Consider the following 19,121-nt stretch of genomic DNA (forward strand, 5'->3'; position numbering starts at 1 on the left):
CCTTTTCAAACTAAACTAAGGATATGAGCTAATGGGCAGCTGTTGGGGTTTATGGGTAAAAAAATAAATCTCCATTTGACTAAAATGCAAAGAAGCATTACAAATTAAATGTTTTTATTTAACACACACACACACACACACACACACAAACACACACATGGAATCTATACTGTGGATACTTTACAGGTTTTGTACAATGTTTAATTTATATAACTAGTTGCCTTGTTTGTAAACTGTATGCTCAAGACAGAAAAACAGGCTCCTGGCAACAGTCAGGAGGTGAAAATGGCAGGAAATAAGTACAATGATAATGTGTTCTGCAAATAAACAGAAGTGCTAATTTTAAGAAAATAAGAGCGACAACAGACAAGCACAAGCATAACAGTTTATTTTACATAAGAGGAAATGTGAACTGTTCAGAACATCAGTGTCAGGCAGTGTGTCAGCATGTGTATGTAATATAGAGTAGTAATAGTTACATCAGTCCAAAAATAAGACAATGGGAAATCCAACCCAAACTGAAAGTGCTGTACAGTAAAACCAGTAGAATATTAGACTAATAAAGGGTTATGTTCAGTATAAACATTCACAGGGACTCTCCCTCACTTACACATCAATGTGCTGAAGGGTGCAAATTAAAGATAAGCTTCTTTTTTAATTATCAACAGTTTCTATAATAAATGTAAAACTTATATGTAAAGAAGCTTCGAGAACAGTCAAGTCCAGTACAATATCTTTCAGTTCTATCATTGTTTTAATTTTTGTAGACGATGTACTCCTTTTAAACTGTTTTAAAAAGTCACTTTGCTTTTACCTTTAAAATAAATACTGTATCCACATGCTTCATTCAGCACAGAGATAAAACAACTGCTCATGCTGTAAATGTAAATTCAGTTCTTCATCATTTCATATCAACAGAAAAACCCACACCGACTGTGAGTGTGAATCCTCAGAGCTTCATCTACACTGGAGACAGAGTTACTCTGAACTGTAATCTGCAGTCTACTGGATGGAGCTTTTCCTGGTATAAACATAACCAGAAATCACCTGAAGCCCAAAATACAAACCCAATCAGTGTGATAATCTCTAATGAAGGACAAACAACATACTACTGTAAAGCACTCAGGAGAAACTACGAGTCAGAGTTCAGTGCTGCAGCTACAGTTACAGTGAAAGGTACATCATGTTTTCTACATTTTCACTGCACAGTTAAAGGTAGAAAGTATTTATGAAAAAAAAATGTAATTCTAACATTTATTGCTATTGTGTAATAATATAACACAATGTTTAAATGATTATTACATGTACTGTTTGGTAAATTTTTATTATCTTTGTATAGCGAGACCAAAGCCTGTAGTGAAAATACACCCAGCTGTGAATGTGTTCATTGGGGAAACTGTCACTCTCACATGTGACATACAGACTGGAGGATCCTGGAAGTATCACTGGAATAGAAGTAATGAAGAAATCAGAGATGCTGCAGGAAAGAAGACCTACACAATCACTGATGTTAAAGACTCTTATAAAGGTCCTTATATCTGTAATGGAACTCAATCATCAGACCCAAAATACACACAGAGCAGTGATGCAGTTACACTGACTGTAGCAGGTGAGTGTTTTGTCTCACATATTCTCTCCTATAAACAATTTAAAGTGTAGACATTTATTGGGATCATGATCCCAATATCCACACAAAAACCACACATATTGTGACTTTTTTTATCTTTGTATGTCTGTTTGCTTGTTTAGTTTACAGCATGTTGACTTGTGTATGTTGTCAGCCATGTTTGTTTTGGGTATAGCTGTAGTTTCATACAGCTTCCAAGTGGGAAATAAATGATGCTCTCAAGGATGTTGGCAAGAAAATAAACTTGAACAGGAAACATCAATAAATGAATGCACAATTGTTTATTGACAGCACAAACTCAGACTGTGTGATTAACGACAGGAAAACTAGAAACTAGAACTAGTTAAATCGTGTGCAGGTAAAGGAATAACAGTTAAACACACATGGTATGAGACTCTCAGTAACAACACGAAGGCTGAGGTTCTCTTTTACAGATGTTTAATGCACGTGGACATCAACCCTGTAGAACGAAATAAACAGACCGTAAATAACAAACATCAGTCCCACATTCAATTACATGGAAACACACATACGATTTTAAACTTGTAAATAAACACAAAATACATCCACATACCACTTTTACCTGCTTGTGAGCTAAGAGAGGGGAATATATCTTGAAGTCTCTTGATTGGATGCTTATAGTGGCAAAAGGAAACACATGAAATCTTTCGATGATTCTGTAGTATCGTTCATCTCTTCATGCAGCTCATATAACAGGAAGTGTCATACAAAGACATGATGGGAATAAAATAAAACATAACCAAACACTTTTAGAAAGAATCAGACTTGCTCAAGTAAACAACAATTAAGTATAAAAATCACAATACACATTATAAAATTATACAAATTAAACTAATAAAAGGTTACCGAAATAAACCAGATTCTAAGTGCACAAGCGCCATCTAGTGGAAACAGATATAAACTCAGGAAGCTTTGTGATAGTAAATACACATGGTATGAAATGTACCACCACAGACCACCTATAAACATATTTTTCCACAAAAATAACTTTTTCAAACAAAACTAAGGACATGAGCTAATAGGCAGGTGTTGGGGTTTAAGGGTAAACAAATTAATCTCCATTTGACTAAAATGCAAAGAAGCATTACAACTTAAATATTTTTATTTACCACGCACACACACACACACACACACACACACACACACACACACACACACACACACACACACAACCTATACTGTGGATACTTTACAGGTTTTGTACAATGTTTAATTTATATAACTAGTTGCCTTGTTTGTAAATTGTATGCTCAAGACAGAAAAATGGCAGGAAATAAGTACAATGATAATGTGTTCTGCAGGTAAATTGTGCTAATTTTAACAAAATAAGGGAGACAATAGACAAACACAAGCATAACAGTTTATTCAACATAAGAAGAAATGTGATGTAATATAGAGTAATAGTAGTAATAGTTACATCAGTCCAAAAAGAAGACAATGAAAAATCCATCCCAAACTGAAAGTGCTGTATACAGATGAGTGAGTCATGAGAGAGCTGTGGTCATGTGACCATGATCTCCATCAACCTCAAATTTAGAATGGTCTTCAGTGCCCTTGTGGCAAATGAACAGTCACTTTCTCTCCTCTTTAGTTGTTACCTGGTGGTAACTTTTAAAGCATCAAACTCATGAGATTCAGTTGTGAATGAAAACTTCACAGACACAGTTACTAACACAGCTATGAGATGGTCACATACACACACTATTAAAACATCCTCCATGTCTAGATAAAGACATCTACATTTTCCACCTGCTTTATTTCTAGCAATCTGAATTCTGATAACACATTTAAAGTAATGAGAAGAGCCAAATAGTTTGTTTCATGATTTGAAAAAAAATAAAATAGAAAATATTCTACCTTTGTTTATTTTGAATAATATTTGGAATCACCCTTTTGTCTTTTTTGACATGATGTTCACGGATTTATCTGATAAACACACAGTATTTTGAAATCTTTAATGCATCCAACAAATTCACTTCATAAACACTGCCTACATGAACTATAGGCTCAGTATAATAGATTAATTAAATGTTACAATATTTAATCTTCATTTGAGTGTAGGATCATTACAGATACAACAAAAATGTTTTTTTCTTCTTTTTGTAGAGGTTCCTAATGAATTAATGTTCATACAAATGATTCCTGTGAAATGTGTTTTGTCTCTAACAGAAAAACCTGAACCTGAACTCACATCAGATCTTAAAGGAGCTGCACTGACAGGAAACTCAGTGACTCTGTACTGTACACTGAAGCTGCAGTCTGCTGGATGGAAGTTTTACTGGAGCAAAGACACACAGAGACGTGAAACTGAGACTGAAACAAATCACTACTTGTTCAGATCAGTCAGTGTCTCTGATGGAGGTCAGTACAGGTGCAGAGCTGGAAGAGGAAACCCAGTCTACTACACACACTACAGTGATGCACTCTGGGTAAATGTTACTGGTGAGTATGTGAATTAATTACACAGAACAAGTTTACAGAAGATCTGAGTAGAAACACAGTAAATTATATTTACACTCCTACATACAGAGAACAAATAGATTTTACCCAGTATAAAGCTCGAGTGTGAATAAGTAAAGAAGAGAAGGATTGAACTTTTATACTGTACAGAAGAAATGTATGTCTGTGTTTCATGATTTAACTCTGGTACACTGCAGCAACTTCATCACACTAAACCTTTTTTTTTTCGACATATTTTTCACCAACATTAATTTTAATAAAACAGTGTTATAAATGTAAATATAATAACATTAATATATTTATTAACAGATAAATCTGCTTCAGTGTCTCTGATCATCAATCCCAGCAGATCTCAACACTTTACTGCTGCCTCTCTCTCACTGAGCTGTGAGGACCAGAGAGACTCTACTGGATGGACAGTGAGAAGATACACACACAGTGAGGCATCGCTTGATTGTTCATCAGATTCAGGATCTACATGTTACATCATCTCCCTCTCTCCATCACACACTGGAGTTTACTGGTGTCAGTCTGAATCTGGAGAACGCAGTAAATCTGTTAACATCACAGTACACAGTGAGTCTTTATCACTTCTCATCAGTAGAATTTAATATATAAACCAGATCTAACATAAAAATATCTTCTTAATATTACATGATATTTTTAGTAATTAAATATAAAATCCTGTTTACTCTCCTCTGCTGAAAACCATTTTAATATTTAAAAATAATTAAGGAAATTAATATTTTACTGAACACAGTGTCAGTAGCTACTCCAGATAAACAATTACATTAAACATTTCAAGACATGAATCTCTCAGTTTCCTTCTGTAAGTCACGGTTATAATAACTGCATAATTGTAGTGGTATTTCTATAACCTGAGTTAATGATGAAAGCTTGTACATACTGTATATGTTTCATTTATAGCTAGTTTTTATTTCACTGCTGTGTTCTTTTAATAACAAAACTGAATACTAGAATAATTGTCATATTATTGCTACACTGCATATTAAACAAAAGGTTTAATGACTTTTTCATTCATATAACCAGTGATTTCCTACAGTGCAGTTTGTTGTAGATTTCAATATCCATTGATTTGTTTTGGTCAAGTCAAGTCAAGTCAAGTTTATTTGTATAGCGCTTTTCACAACAGACATTGTCTCAAAGCAGCTTTACACAAATCAACAGTGATGGTGAATGGTGTGCATTTGTCCCTGATGAGCAAGCCGTGGCGACTGTGGCAAGGAAAAACTCCCTTAGATGTTATGAGGAAGAAACCTTGAGAGGAACCAGACTCAAAAGGGGAACCCATCCTCATCTGGGTGACATCAAGAGTTTGATCATAAATCTTTCAACAATACAGAACACTGGAGAGTGAGAACTAACATGATTACTGGAGTATAAGATTATAAGTAATGTTCTTTCTGCAGTCTTAAACAGTCTATATGGTTAGTAGCTCCGAGTTTTATAAGCTCAGCATTTGTGATCACCACAGATCCAGCATCAGCTTCTCCATGCCAGAGCCTTTAAACACTCCAGGAGGTCCAATGTCAAAACTCCACACATGTAGCGGGATCCAAATGGCACTGGTACGTCTCTAGATGGTTCGGGATGTTTGTGTGTTCAGCATCTACTTCTTTAAAGGTCCGTAATCATCACGAGGTGGGAGGTGACTGGAGCTGGAGCAACCTCAGGATGCCTCGGGATGGGGAGAGAAAGAGAAGCAGTGGAGAGGAATTAGCGTAGCTGCTGTTCATGATATTAACAGCACAAGTTGATAATGTGCATGTGATCAGATGTTCTGGAGCACAAGGTTATGATGTGATGTGTGTTATGTGTAGGCTTTGCTAAAAGATACGTTTTTAATCTACACTTAAATTGGGAGAGTGTGTCTGAGCCCCGAACACCGTCAGGAAGACTATTCCAGAGTTTAGGAGCTAAATGTGAAAATGCTCTACCACCTTTAGTGGACTTTGCTATTCTAGGAACTACTAGAAGCCCAGAGTTTTGAGATCTCAGGGAGCGTGGCGGGTTGTAGCGTGTTAAAAGACTGGATAGATACACGGAGCCAAACCATTTAGTGCTTTATAAGTGAGAAGTAATAGTTTGTAGTCTATTCGAAACTTAACAGGAAGCCAATGTAGGGACGATAAGATCGGGGTTATGTGATCATATTTTTTTGACCTTGTAAGAACTCTGGCTGCTGCATTCTGGACTAACTGAAGCTTGTTTATTAATGAAGCAGGACATCCACCTAGTAACGCATTACAGTAGTCTATTCTGGAGGTCATAAACGCATGGACGAGCTTCTCTGCATCGGATATAGACAACATATTTCTTAGCTTAGAAATATTTCTAAGGTGAAAGAAGGCTGTTTTGTAACCTGATTGATGTGATTTTTGAAAGACAAGTCGCTGTCTAAAATAACACCCAGGTCTTTTACCGTTGAACTAGTGGTTACAGAACATCCGTCTAAATGCAGGTTGAGATGCTGGAGCATCTGTATACCAGTTTTTGGGCGATGAGCAAAATCTCAGTCTTATCAGAATTTAAAAGTAGAAAGTTATGGGTCATCCAATCTCTTAGTTCCTTAACACACTCAGTCATCCGGGTTAATTGAGCTGTATCGCCTGGTTTAGATGAAATATATAGCTGAGTATCATCAGCATAACAATGGAAGCTAATTCCATGCCTTCTAATAATATTTCCTAACGGAAGCATGTATATTGTGAAGAGCAGGGGTCCTAGAACTGAACCTTGCGGCATGCCATAATTTACTTGCATTAGCCTGGATAGCTCTCCATTCAAATCTACGAAATGGTAACGATCGGACAGGTAGGATTTAAACCAGCTTAATGCCTGTCCCTGAATGCCGATGTAATTTTGTAAGCGATCTAGGAGGAGATCATGGTCTATAGTGTCGAATGCAGCACTAAGATCTAGTAAAACCAACAGCGAGATGAAGCCTTGGTCTGAAGCTAAAAACAGGTCATTAGTTATTTTAACTAGAGCAGTTTCTGTGCTATGATGGGGCCTAAAACCTGACTGAAATTCTTCAAAGATATTGTTCTCTTGCAGGTAGGAACATAACTGTGCAGCGACAATCTTTTCTAAAATCTTAGACATAAATGGGAGATTTGAAATTGGTCTGTAATTTGATAACGTGTTTGGATCCAGATTAGGTTTTTAATGAGGGGCTTAATAACTGCTAACTTGAGGGATTTAGGGACGTGACCTAAAGATAGTGAGGAGTTAATAATATTTAGAAGAGGCTCACCAGTTGTATATAACACTTCCTTCAGTAATTTAGTAGGAATTGGATCTAACTGACATGTTGTCGATTTAGCTTTGGCAATAACATTATACAGCTCTTCCTGTCCTATACATGTAAAACAGTGGAGTTGTGGAGTTGAAGGTAACACTGTCTCAGGAGATGCTGTAAGAGGTTGAACTGCCACAATTGTTTTTCTAATGTTATCTATTTTTTCAGTGAAGAAAATCATAAAGTCCTCACTACTAAACTGTGATGGAACACAATTTTCAGAGCCCTGATTTGTAGTTAGTTTAGCTACTGTACTGAAAAGGAACCTGGGATTGTTTTTGTTGTTTTCTATAAGTTTGCTCAGGTGTTCAGCTCTAGCAGCTTTTAGCGCCGTCTGTAGCTGAGCATACTGTCTTTATCTGTGATTCTAAATACCTCCAATTTAGTTTTCCTCCATTTTCTCTCAGATTACGTGCTGTTCTCTTGAGGGCATGTGTATGACTATTATACCAAGATGCAGGTGCTTGGTCTCTAACCTTTTTTAACCGGATAGGGGCAACGGTGTCTAATGTGCTAGTGAGGATAAGGTCTATGTTCTTAGTTATCTCATCAAGATTAATAGTAGTTATGGGTTTAGTGAGAAATTGAGATAAATCAGGCAGGTTATTTACGAATCTGTCCTTAGTGGTTGGAACAATAGTCCTACCAGGTCGATAACGTGGTGCAACACGGCTAATCTGCTCTACCGGTAGTGTGTACAGTATGAGGTAATGGTCTGTGATGTCATCACTCTGAGGTAAAATATCTATATCAGTGACGTCTGCTCCGTGGGATATTATTAAGTCTAGTGTGTGGTTAAAGCGATGAGTTGGTCTGGTGACGTTTTGTTTAACCCCAAAAGAGTTTAATAAGTCAACAAATGATAATCCTAGAGCATCGTTTACATCATCTACAGGAATATTAAAATCTCCTACAAGCAGCACTTTATCAAAATTGATCAAGAGATCTGATAGAAAACAAGCAAACTCTTGAAGAAAATCAGCGTAGGGTCCTGGGGTCTGTACACGGTGACCAGAGCGAGTTTACTATGTATGTCCGAGTACAACTTTAAGAACGAGCACTTCAAATGATTTAAAGCTGAATCCTAACATCTGACTAACATTAAGAGAAGCAGTATAAATGGTTCCTACACCCCCACGACCAGTCTGACGGGCTCATGCTTATAAACATATCCTGACGGTGTCGACTGCTTAGACCCATATAATCACCTGGTTTAATCCAGGTCTCAGTGAGACAGAGTGCATCGAGATTATTATCCGTGATCATCTCATTTATAATCAGTGCTTTGGGTGCAAGTGATCTAATGTTTAAAAGACCAAACTTTAAAACTTTTTGGTGTTTGTTTATCTGGCATTTTCAGTTTTAACTTCAATGAGATTGTTTCTGGATCTTGTGTATTTACTTCTTGGTTTTGCTACGAGGGATAGATACGGTTTCTATAAACTGGGCTGTGTGTGAACTTGTAACTATTTGGTCTGTTGTATGCGTGTTCTCATTGTCGAAGTTTTCCTGATGTCTTACCAGTCAGATGGTGTGAAGTATCCTAGAGATGTTATCTGATAGCACTGCTGCTCCAACTCTGCTGGGGTGCAGGCCATCAGGGCGGAAGAACCTAGGACGCCCCAGAAACAGTTCCAGTTATTAACAAAGAGAAGTTTATGTTCTCGACACCATGACTGTAACCATTCATTTAGAGCTAAAAGTCTACTAAACTTCTCAGCCCCTCGCTGGTAAGTGGGAAGAGGTCCTGACACTATGATCCTCGTTGTGGGTGATGTGCTGCGTACCGTCTCCACCAGGATCCTGAAATCCTCTTTAATACCTCCGTTTGTCTCAGCCTGGTGTTGTTCGTTCCGGCATGAAGAACAACCGCTCCGGTTCTCCTTCAGGACCGCGGGTACCTGCGCAGCGACATCAAGAACACGAGCAGCGAGTGTGCACCTTACCTTTAGCTCCGTAGCGCGGACATGCGGACGATGGAATCTCCGAGAATCACAGTGTCGCGTTCCGTCTCGCGGAGAGGCGGCGGTTCTCGGTCGAGATCTCAAGGCCTGTAGTGGTGGCGGGGAGACGTCCTCGACCGGGCTTTGCTTGTCTCTTCAGCTGCTGCCGCATCCAGGGTCCATGTTGCACCTTTGCCGGAGTTGTAGGTGCGCTGGGTCTGGGCAGAGAAACACGCGGAGTTGAGGTGCTGGGAGCGTTAGGTTCAACCGGAATTTACCTGGGACGAAAAGGCGTCCGCCGGGATGTTTCCAGCGCCGCTTTCCGCTCGCAGCCGGGCATGCTTTTCATGCAGCTCATGAATCTGTTTCTCCAAAACCTCCATCTCCAACGCCACCGCTTGCAAATCGAACGAGTCCTCACCTGTGCTCAAAGTCAGACACACAGCCGGCATAGTGCTCATAATCACGAACAGATTTCGGATACACAAATAAGATAAAGTGAGAGAAGATATAGTGGTAGTCGAGTTTAACTGACTACAGGCACAAGTCAGGAAGACAAACAATTTAGGATTATTAAAAGAGAAAAACACAAACAAACGAATATAAACACGAATACAAACACGAATACAAACACGGAACTCGCGGCAAACAAGTCAAACCACTCGCGGCAAACAAGTCATGTGACCTCTTTCCTGTAGTCATCATGTATGATCCATACCAAGTAGCAGTAAAAATAAATACAGATCAGGAGTCAGTACAGACATGAAAATCTACCATTCACAGATATTTTTATATAAATATGTATCCTAGATAGATATGTAGTTATGTCCAGCAGGTACGTACACAATTATATGTATTTTAAAAACTTACTACTAAAGCAACAAATATTAACCATAAATCCTTTACACTTCTGTCTCAGACACATGCTCAGATCATTTATTTAGCTTAGCACATGTTATTACAGCCTCCAAGTTACCTGATATAAAGTGTTCTTTATAGAGGATTCAGCATTTTACAATGTAATAGAATTGAATATTATTATTTTTGACTGCTATTGTCACATCTTCCTCAATCTTCTGGTCTTAAATATGGCAGTTTGTTTCTACAGCAGTGTCACATGGAACAGATCATTAGAGGTCTGCATGATAAAATTATACTTTTACACACTTTGTGTTTTTATTGTTGCTGTTCTCTTTCCTACAGATGGTGATGTGATCCTGAACAGTCCTGTCCATCCTGTAACTGAGGGAAATCCTCTGACTTTACACTGTTTATATCGAAACACAAAGATCTCAACTGGTATTGATTTCTATAAAAATGATTCAATCATCCAGAATCAGACTACAGGAGTGATGACCATCAGCAGTGTGTCAAAGTCAGATGAAGGTTTCTACCACTGTGAACATCCAGAGAGAGGAGAGTCACCGAAAAGCTGGATTTCAGTCAGAGGTGAGAAATGATTCATATATTCATCTAAAATACTCTTCAGGTAACAGACAATATTTATTATTACTTTATAGACATTTATATTTATTGAGTTAATCGAATGCAAGTCACAAGATATTTACTGATTTTTGGAATCTAAAGTGTAGAAATTAATCTTTCCCAGTTTTACACATTTAAAAAAGACGTCATGTTGTATTTGGAGTAGATTGTAGAAGAGAGAAATATGCTGAGTGATTATCTGTGTGGTTGGTTTAGACTCTGTGTTGATGAGTATCCATCAATAATCATAATACATTTCAGGCCTGAATACTATTTATTAAAGCCCACATTAGACACTGTACAGACAACCAGCTACAGTCTGTGTCTAACCTGAGAAGTGTGAACCTGCCCATCACCTCATGTTAAATAATACAACACTGTCTGAACAAAAGCCTTTTACATTTCTATGCCTCATACATCAATAGAAAGAAACAAATACATTTGTTCTAACTGTCCAAATGCTCAATTATTTTCCAGAAATTATCGTTAATTTAGAAAAGGTTTCTCAAAATTAATAGCAGACGAATTGTGTTTTGACATTAAATGTGAATGTAAATTAATGCAAATTAATGATTTATCTAATTTTATTTATTTATTTATATTAGTATTTCTTCCACCAAGTCAAGCACATGGTGAAGTTTCATTATCGGTTCTGAAGCTCCTCAGCAGTGCAGTAACAGTCTCTGTGTATGTGCTGGTGACCTTCATTCTGGCAGTGAAATGCTACAGAGCTCAAAGTAAGAATCTTCATTAACTATCACATAAAACCATCACATTTAATAAGAGACTCATTTGATGTGTTCATGATTGTGTTTTACAGCTGAACCTGATGACACCAAGAGACCATACAGAGTGATAGAAGCTGAAACATCATTCTGAGTGTTAAATAGCAGGTTTTTGATTTATAATTTAGCTTTTACATAACAACAGTTCCCAGTGTAAGAGAACACATTCTGTAAGGATTTATTTTTGTTGTCTCATTTTCTGGCCACTAGAGGCCATCACTCTCGCTCCTTTTGTCTTTGTCTCCTTGACTTTTGGTCAAGTCACACTGTGTATACCGGCCCTGACACTGAGCTAAGAAACTGACATAGGTGGAAATTGAAAACACACACACACACACACACACACACACACACACACACACACACACACACACACACACACAAACACACACACACAAACACACACACACAGGGAAAACAGAAAGCAGGCGGCAGTGACCAAGAGAGAACACATGGAGGAAGCATTGAGGACCTCTAGTGGCCAAATCACGAAACAACAATCTAAATATTGAAAATATTCTTTTACATGCTGTCAGTAAGTACAATTTAATAACGAGTGGATCATTAGGTGTTTAGTTTATATATATATAATTTTTATTTCCAACATACTATTTGTATAACTTCTTTATTTTCTTTTCACTTTGTGATGTTTTTAGCTATATGCTATATTTTTATGCTCTAGATATAATTTACTGAGGGATAAATGTGCAGTGTGTGTAATATTTGTAGAATAAAAAAATAGAAAATAGAAAATTGCTTATTTTAATATATTATTAAGTAAGTACCTGGCATCAAGTTTTGCTTGTAATTTTTTTCTAAGATTAAGATGTCTGCTTCTGTTCGATTATTTTCATAAAAACATTTAAATGAAAGTCTTTTTTGTTTGTTTGTTTGTTTGTTTTTATTAACAATGACTAGTATGAATAATCTACACAAATTCTTAAACATCGTCTCAGTTATACATAAAAAAACAAGCCTCTTTACATTTTTTGGGGGATTTACAATTCAACAGAAAATATCTGGATGTGATGACCAGGGTTGTAAATAGAATTATCAGTGAATTTCATTAATATAATTTAATTTGCTATAGAAATGTGGTCACAGAGTTACAAACATAGAACTATAGATATTTACATTTTTATTTACTGTTTATTGTTTTATATTTTTTTGTTGTGTATAAAGAATCTGGTTAAAAAGGAGCACAAGATCAGTCATATGTATAAATGTCATACAGCTGCATCTCAATAAATTAGAATGTTGTGGAAAAGTTCATTCATTTCAGTAATTTAACTCAAATTGTGAAACTCGTGTAGTAAATAAATTCACACAGACTGAAGTAGTTTATGTCTTTTTGTTCTTTTTCTTCTGATGATTTTGGCTTTCATGAAAAACCATTTACTGAATGCAAATTGTAGTTTTACCACCATGTGTTTTTTAGCTGATTGTAAGAATAAAGCAGCTCTAATTCCAGATGTTCTGTCTTCCACATGTAGGTATGTAGGGATATTGATTATGCAACACTTTAGATTTGGTTTCTAAATGAAAAGATCAGATTAAACTATATCACATATCAAGGAGGATTTGAGACAGAAAATTCACTGCAGCTTATTGATAAAAAAAAGCAATATTTATTCCTGCCATCTACTGAAATAATTCTAATGTTCACGAACATACAGTAAATAGAACTAAAAAAAGGGAAAATATTTTCTCCCCAAACACAGTTTAAAATAAAGGTTTTTTTCCTCGTACAAAGGCTGATCCCTCCAGGAAAACAAGAGAAAGTGAAAAGAAGAAAAAAAGTCACATGGCAGAGAAAAAAAAAGGAAAAATAAATCTACTACCCATGTAGTGGTAAATTCTGTTTTACTCGAATGATCCAAAGTGAAAGGTGTGTTAGAGTCTGTTATCTGTATCCAGGAACTGAAGATGCATTAAGGTGCTGAATTCACTCCAGGAAATGACACTCTGTGACTACACACTGTTTACTCACCGTTCAATCATCCAAAGTTGATTCTGGGAGAAAACATCAACAGGAAGCAAAACAAAAAATAAAACCAACCTGCATAATACAACAACAAACAATAATAATTAAAACACTTTTTTTCTGCTCCTCTTCTAATCTCCATTAAGAGGTTTAGGCCTCAACATTATTTCTCTCTTCTCTTCTTTATAAAATAGATGCTCCCTCTCTCTTAATCACTTCACTCATAGTGAAACACCCATGTAATGGAGAATAGTATTTACTACATTTATTTCAAATTAAAAGTCTGTTAATTACCTTAATTTGAAAGGGGTTACACATACATTTATCTTAAAATCAGCTAATTGTCAGTAGAAATACTGTTTCATGTAACAGCATCATTGTTCTAATCTGGACAGCAAACGTTGGGTCAAGTTGCTGTTTGTGTCTGTGGTGCTGTTTTTTTCTATAATGCAGGTTTTAGCTATTGTGTTTTTGTCTATTCAATTTTATTTTTATTTTTTATTTTTTAACCAGTTCTGACTAGTGAGTTGCTTTTAGTTTAGTCTGGATGCTATTGTTTCCTTCTTTCTTGTTTTGTAGCTTGACTTTAATTTTGAAGAGTTCATTGTAGCGGGTTTTTATTGCACAGTATTTCTATGTAGATCTGTAATCAGCCAATCGCTGTGTTACTCATTTGCATATTCATATGCTATTCGGTGTCTCTGAGCTTCCCTTCAATTCAACTGTATCAAATACATAATCAATCATGACATTCTCTAAATGTTTCACCCATTTTAAATCACTCACATGCATTTTTTAAGTAAACTAAACATTGTAAGAATTGATATACAATCATATCCAGGTATATTCACCTTCATTTAACCTTCCTCTTGTGTTAGGGTTGGCACCGACCCGTTTGTAGGTTTAAATGCACAGAAGTACCACATAAATTTGTTTATTGCATCAAGGTTTTTTTGTTTTGTCAGGAACCTCTATTTAAACAAAATAAAACAAAAAAATCTAACTAAATTATCAATTTCTCTGATTAAAATTATGACCTTTGTGGTGTCAGGGTCGGTTTCAACCCAGTTATAATATAACATTTTGAAACAATAATTAGTGCTAAATCTAAAATCATAAACACACTGTCAGCTCACAAACACAGTCAGCCAACAGCTCACTGACAGTCATATATCCAGTTTGCAGCATACAAAAAATTAAAAGATTGAGATCATCTCTTCGCTGAAAATGAGACAGAGGACACAGAGCAGCATCACGATACAGATGAACCAGAAGACACAGACACATCTGATGAATCTGATGAAGAGGTCGCCGGTGCAGAAGCTGATTCTGCTCCTTCTGAAACATTAAAATCCAAAAGTGGTAACATCTGTTGGACCTCAGTACTTCCTGAATTACATGGCAGGGTAACTGCTGCAATTGTCATCAAAATGACCCCTGGGGTCACTAGGTTTGCTGTGATGAGAGTAAGTGACATCAAGACTCCACTTTCTTCAAAATTTGCTTTTACAGACAACACCACCGTTGTTTTTTTTTATTATCCAAAATAACTGTGTGTGTGTGTGTGTGTGTGTGTGTGTGTGTGTGTGTGGGGGGGGGGGGGGGGTACTTATGTCAACAATTCACAAAGATGCAGATGTGTCATCAGGAAGTGAGACAAAGCCCATACTTATCCTGGACTATAATAAAAACAAAGGAGGAGTGGACAACCTGGATAAGCTGACTGTCACCTACACTTGCCAGGGAATGACCAGGAGATGGCCAGTGGTTGTGTTTTATAACATCCTAGATGTGTCTGCATACAATGCATTTGTGTTGTGGCACCACATCCAGCTAGGGTGGACCTCAACCAAAAAAAACAAGCAAAGAATGTTTCTTGAGGAGCTAGGAAGTTCCTTAGTCAAGACACCCATTTAGCGAAGCTGAGACCCAGCCATGGTTAGACAGCTGCAGAGTTCACCTAGCACTCTATCCATGCCATCAGCAACTCAAGGAGCATCAGCACCAGCATCCTTCTCAGCCAGCCCTGTCTCAACATCAACCAGCACAGCAACAGCCACAACCCCACTGAAGCCACCTGATTCTAAAAGAAAGAGGTGTCAGGTCTGCCCTAGCAATAAGGACACAAAGACAAACATATTGTGCTTCTACTGAAAAAAATATCTCTGCAAGTTTTTGCCACACATGCATCTAAACACACACATACACATGTATGTTTTTGCAAACAAAGACTTTTTTGGTACTTGATTTGCTTGATTGGTTGTTGTTTGTTTGTCCATTGTTATGCTGATGATACTCAGCTATATATCTCATCTAAACCAGGCGATATAGCTCAATTAACTCGAATAACTGAGTGTGTTAAGGAAATAAGAGATTGGATGACCCATAACTTTCTACTTTTAAATTCTGATAAGACTCAGATTTTGCTCATCGGCCCAAAAACTAGTATACAGACGCTCCAGCATCTAAACCTGCATTTAGACGGATGTTCTGTAACCACTAGTTCAACGGTAAAAGACCTGGGTGTTATTTTAGACAGCGACTTGTCTTTCAAAAACCATATAAACCAAGTTACAAAAACAGCCTCAAACAAGGTCAAGAAAATATGATCACATAACCCCAATCTTATCGTCCCTACATTGGCTTCCTGTTAAGTTTCGAATAGACTACAAACTACTACCTCTCACTTATAAAGCACTAAATGGTTTGGCTCCCATGTATCTATCCAGTCTTTTAACACGCTACAATCCATCACGCTCCCTGAGATCTCAAACCTCTGGGCTTCTAGTAGTTCCTAGAATATCAAAGTCCACTAAAGGTGGTAGAGCATTTTCACATTTACAGTTGTGTTTAAAATTATTCAACCCCCAATGCTGTAAATGGTTTTAGGGAATGTAGTGTACATTTGTAATTGTATTCAGAATGAAATCCTACAAGGACTTCTTAAAGAACCATATGCAACTAAAATGACATCAACTAGTTTTGTAATACAGTAGTAAATGTTTCTTTTGTGAATTCTTCATTGACATAATTATTCAACCCCTTAAAGACTACCACTCTGAAGAACAGAGGTTCAATGAAGTGTTTTCAATCAGGTATTGAAAACACCTATGGATATCAGGGAGCAGCAATAAAGCCTAATAAGCACCAATTAGGCAGCTTTTAAATGACTGTGATACTCAGCTCCTTCTAGACATTTACTGGTGTGGTTACAAACATGGTCAGGTCAAGAGAATGGTCCAGGAAGACAAGAGAACAGGTGATTACTCTTCACAGGAAGGGCAATGGCTATAAGAAGATTGCAAAGATGTTAAACATACCAAGAGACACCATCGGAAGCATCATTCGCAAATTCAAGGCAAAGGGCTACCTGGTCGTGGCAGAAAGAAGATGCTGACTTCGACTGCTGTGCGCTACCTGAAGCGTAGAGTAGAGAAAAGTCCCCGTGTGACTGCTGAGGAACTGAGAAAAGATTTGTCAGATGTGGGTACTGAAGTTTCTGCTCAGACAATACGGCGCACCCTGCGTAATGAAGGCCTCCATGCCAGAACTCCCAGGCGCACCCCCTTGCTGTCCCCAAAGAATAAGAAGAGTCGACTGCAGTATGCCAAAAGTCATGTGGACAAACCACAGAAGTTTTGGGATAGTGTTCTGTGGACTGATGAAACAAAATTAGAACTGTTTGGGCCCATGGATCAACGCTATGTTTGGAGGAGGAAGAACAAGGCCTATGAAGAAAAGAACACCTTGCCTACTGTGAAGCATGGTGGGGGGTCAATCATGCTTTGGGGCTGTTTTGCTTCTGCAGGTACTGGGAAGCTTCAGCGTGTGCAAGGTACCATGAATTCTCTTCAGTACCAGGAGATATTGGATGACAATGTGATGCAGTCCGTCACAAACCTGAGGCTTGGAAGACGTTGGACCTTTCAACAGGACAATGATCCCAAGCATACCTCCAAGTCCACTAGAGCATGGTTGCAGATTAAAGGCTGGAACATTTTGAAGTGGCCATCGCAGTCACCAGACTTAAATCCGATTGAGAACCTCTGGTGGGACTTAAAGAAAGCAGTTGCAGTGCGCAAGCCTAAGAATGTGACTGAACTGGAGGCTTTTGCCCATGATGAATGGGCGAAGATACCCGTAGATCGCTGCAAGACACTTGTGTCAAGCTATGCTTCACGTTTAAAAGCTGTTATAACTGTAAAAGGATGTTGTACTAAGTACTAAGATTGAATGTCACTTGGGGGTTGAATAAAACTGATAATGATGTGAGCTCAGAAAAGACATTTGTGGTTATTTTATTATAAATGTTATGTTATATTTGTCTGACCTACACGTGCCTCTTTGATTTAATTGTAAGCAGGATGACTGAATGATCATAATCAATGTCAAACCGACCAAAACAATCAATTTCAGTGGGGGTTGAATAATTTTGAACACAACTGTAGCTCCTAAACTCTGGAATAGTCTTCCTGATAGTGTTCGGGGCTCAGACACACTCACCCAGTTTAAGTGTAGATTAAAAACATATCTTTTTAGCAAAGCCTACACATAACACACATCACATATCATAACCTTGTGCTCCAGAACATCTGATTACATGCCCATTATCAACTTGTGCTGTTAATATCATGAACAGCAGCTACGCTAATTCCTCTCCACTGCTTGTCTTTCTCTCCCCATCCCGAGACACCCTGAGGTTTGGCCAGCTCCAGTCACGTCCCACCTCATGATGATTACGGACCTTTGAAGAAGTAGATGCCGAACTCGCAAACATCCCGAACCATCTAGAGACGTACCAGTGCCATTTGGATCCCGCTACATGTGTGGAGTTTTGACATTGGACCTCCTGGAGTGTTTAAAGGCTCTGGCATGGAGAAGCTGATGCTGGATCTGTGGTGATCACAAATGCTGAGCTCATAAAACTAGGAGCTACTAACCATATAGACTGTTTAAGACTGCAGAAAGAACATCACTTATAATCTTATACTCCAGTAATCGTGTTAGTTCTCACTGTCCAGTGTTCTGTATTGTTGAAAGATTTATGATCAAACTCTTGATGTCACCCAGATGAGGATGGGTTCCCCTTTTGAGTCTGGTTCCTCTCAAGGTTTCTTCCTCATAACATCTAAGGGAGTTTTTCCTTGCCACAGTCGCCACAGCTTGCTCATCAGGGACAAATTCACACCATTCACCATCACTGTTGATTTGTGTAAAGCTGCTTTGAGACAATGTCTGTTGTGAAAAGCGCTATACAAATAAACTTGACTTGACTTGACTTGACTTGTTTGATCTATATATTTTTATTATTACTAGTTGTATTTAAAGCTCTATTAAAAAAATAATAATAATAATAATAATTTTTTGCTTTTTTTTTGGAGTAAAAATATATGGGTCAAAATTGACCCGAACACAATAGATGTTACTATAGTTAATAATATTAAAATAATTTTTATTTTTTATTTTTTTTTATTTATATTAGTTTTCTAATACC

General features: G+C 37.4%; 3 protein-coding genes across 4 annotated transcripts in view; 1 reads left to right on the forward strand and 2 right to left on the reverse strand.

The window, feature by feature from the left end:
* LOC124387535 (Fc receptor-like protein 5) overlaps nucleotides 1-19,121 on the reverse strand; it is a gene marked incomplete at its 5' end in the record, with an annotated part of 205,314 nt that overhangs the window by 50,174 nt on the left and 136,019 nt on the right. The gene's annotated exons all lie outside the window — the stretch shown is intronic.
* Nucleotides 1-19,121, reverse strand: part of LOC124387229 (carcinoembryonic antigen-related cell adhesion molecule 5-like) — a 184,165-nt gene that overhangs the window by 43,548 nt on the left and 121,496 nt on the right. The window lies entirely within an intron of this gene.
* Nucleotides 1-19,121, forward strand: part of LOC124387226 (carcinoembryonic antigen-related cell adhesion molecule 5-like) — an 86,702-nt gene that overhangs the window by 26,705 nt on the left and 40,876 nt on the right. Inside the window, 5 exon segments of the mRNA XM_046851444.1 lie at nucleotides 919-1,176; nucleotides 1,340-1,609; nucleotides 3,818-4,090; nucleotides 4,418-4,684; nucleotides 10,577-10,822. Coding sequence (XP_046707400.1) covers nucleotides 919-1,176; nucleotides 1,340-1,609; nucleotides 3,818-4,090; nucleotides 4,418-4,684; nucleotides 10,577-10,822 — 1,314 coding nt within the window.

This window comes from Silurus meridionalis, chromosome 6, assembly GCF_014805685.1.
Source record: "Silurus meridionalis isolate SWU-2019-XX chromosome 6, ASM1480568v1, whole genome shotgun sequence".
NCBI classification, from domain to species: domain Eukaryota; kingdom Metazoa; phylum Chordata; class Actinopteri; order Siluriformes; family Siluridae; genus Silurus; species Silurus meridionalis.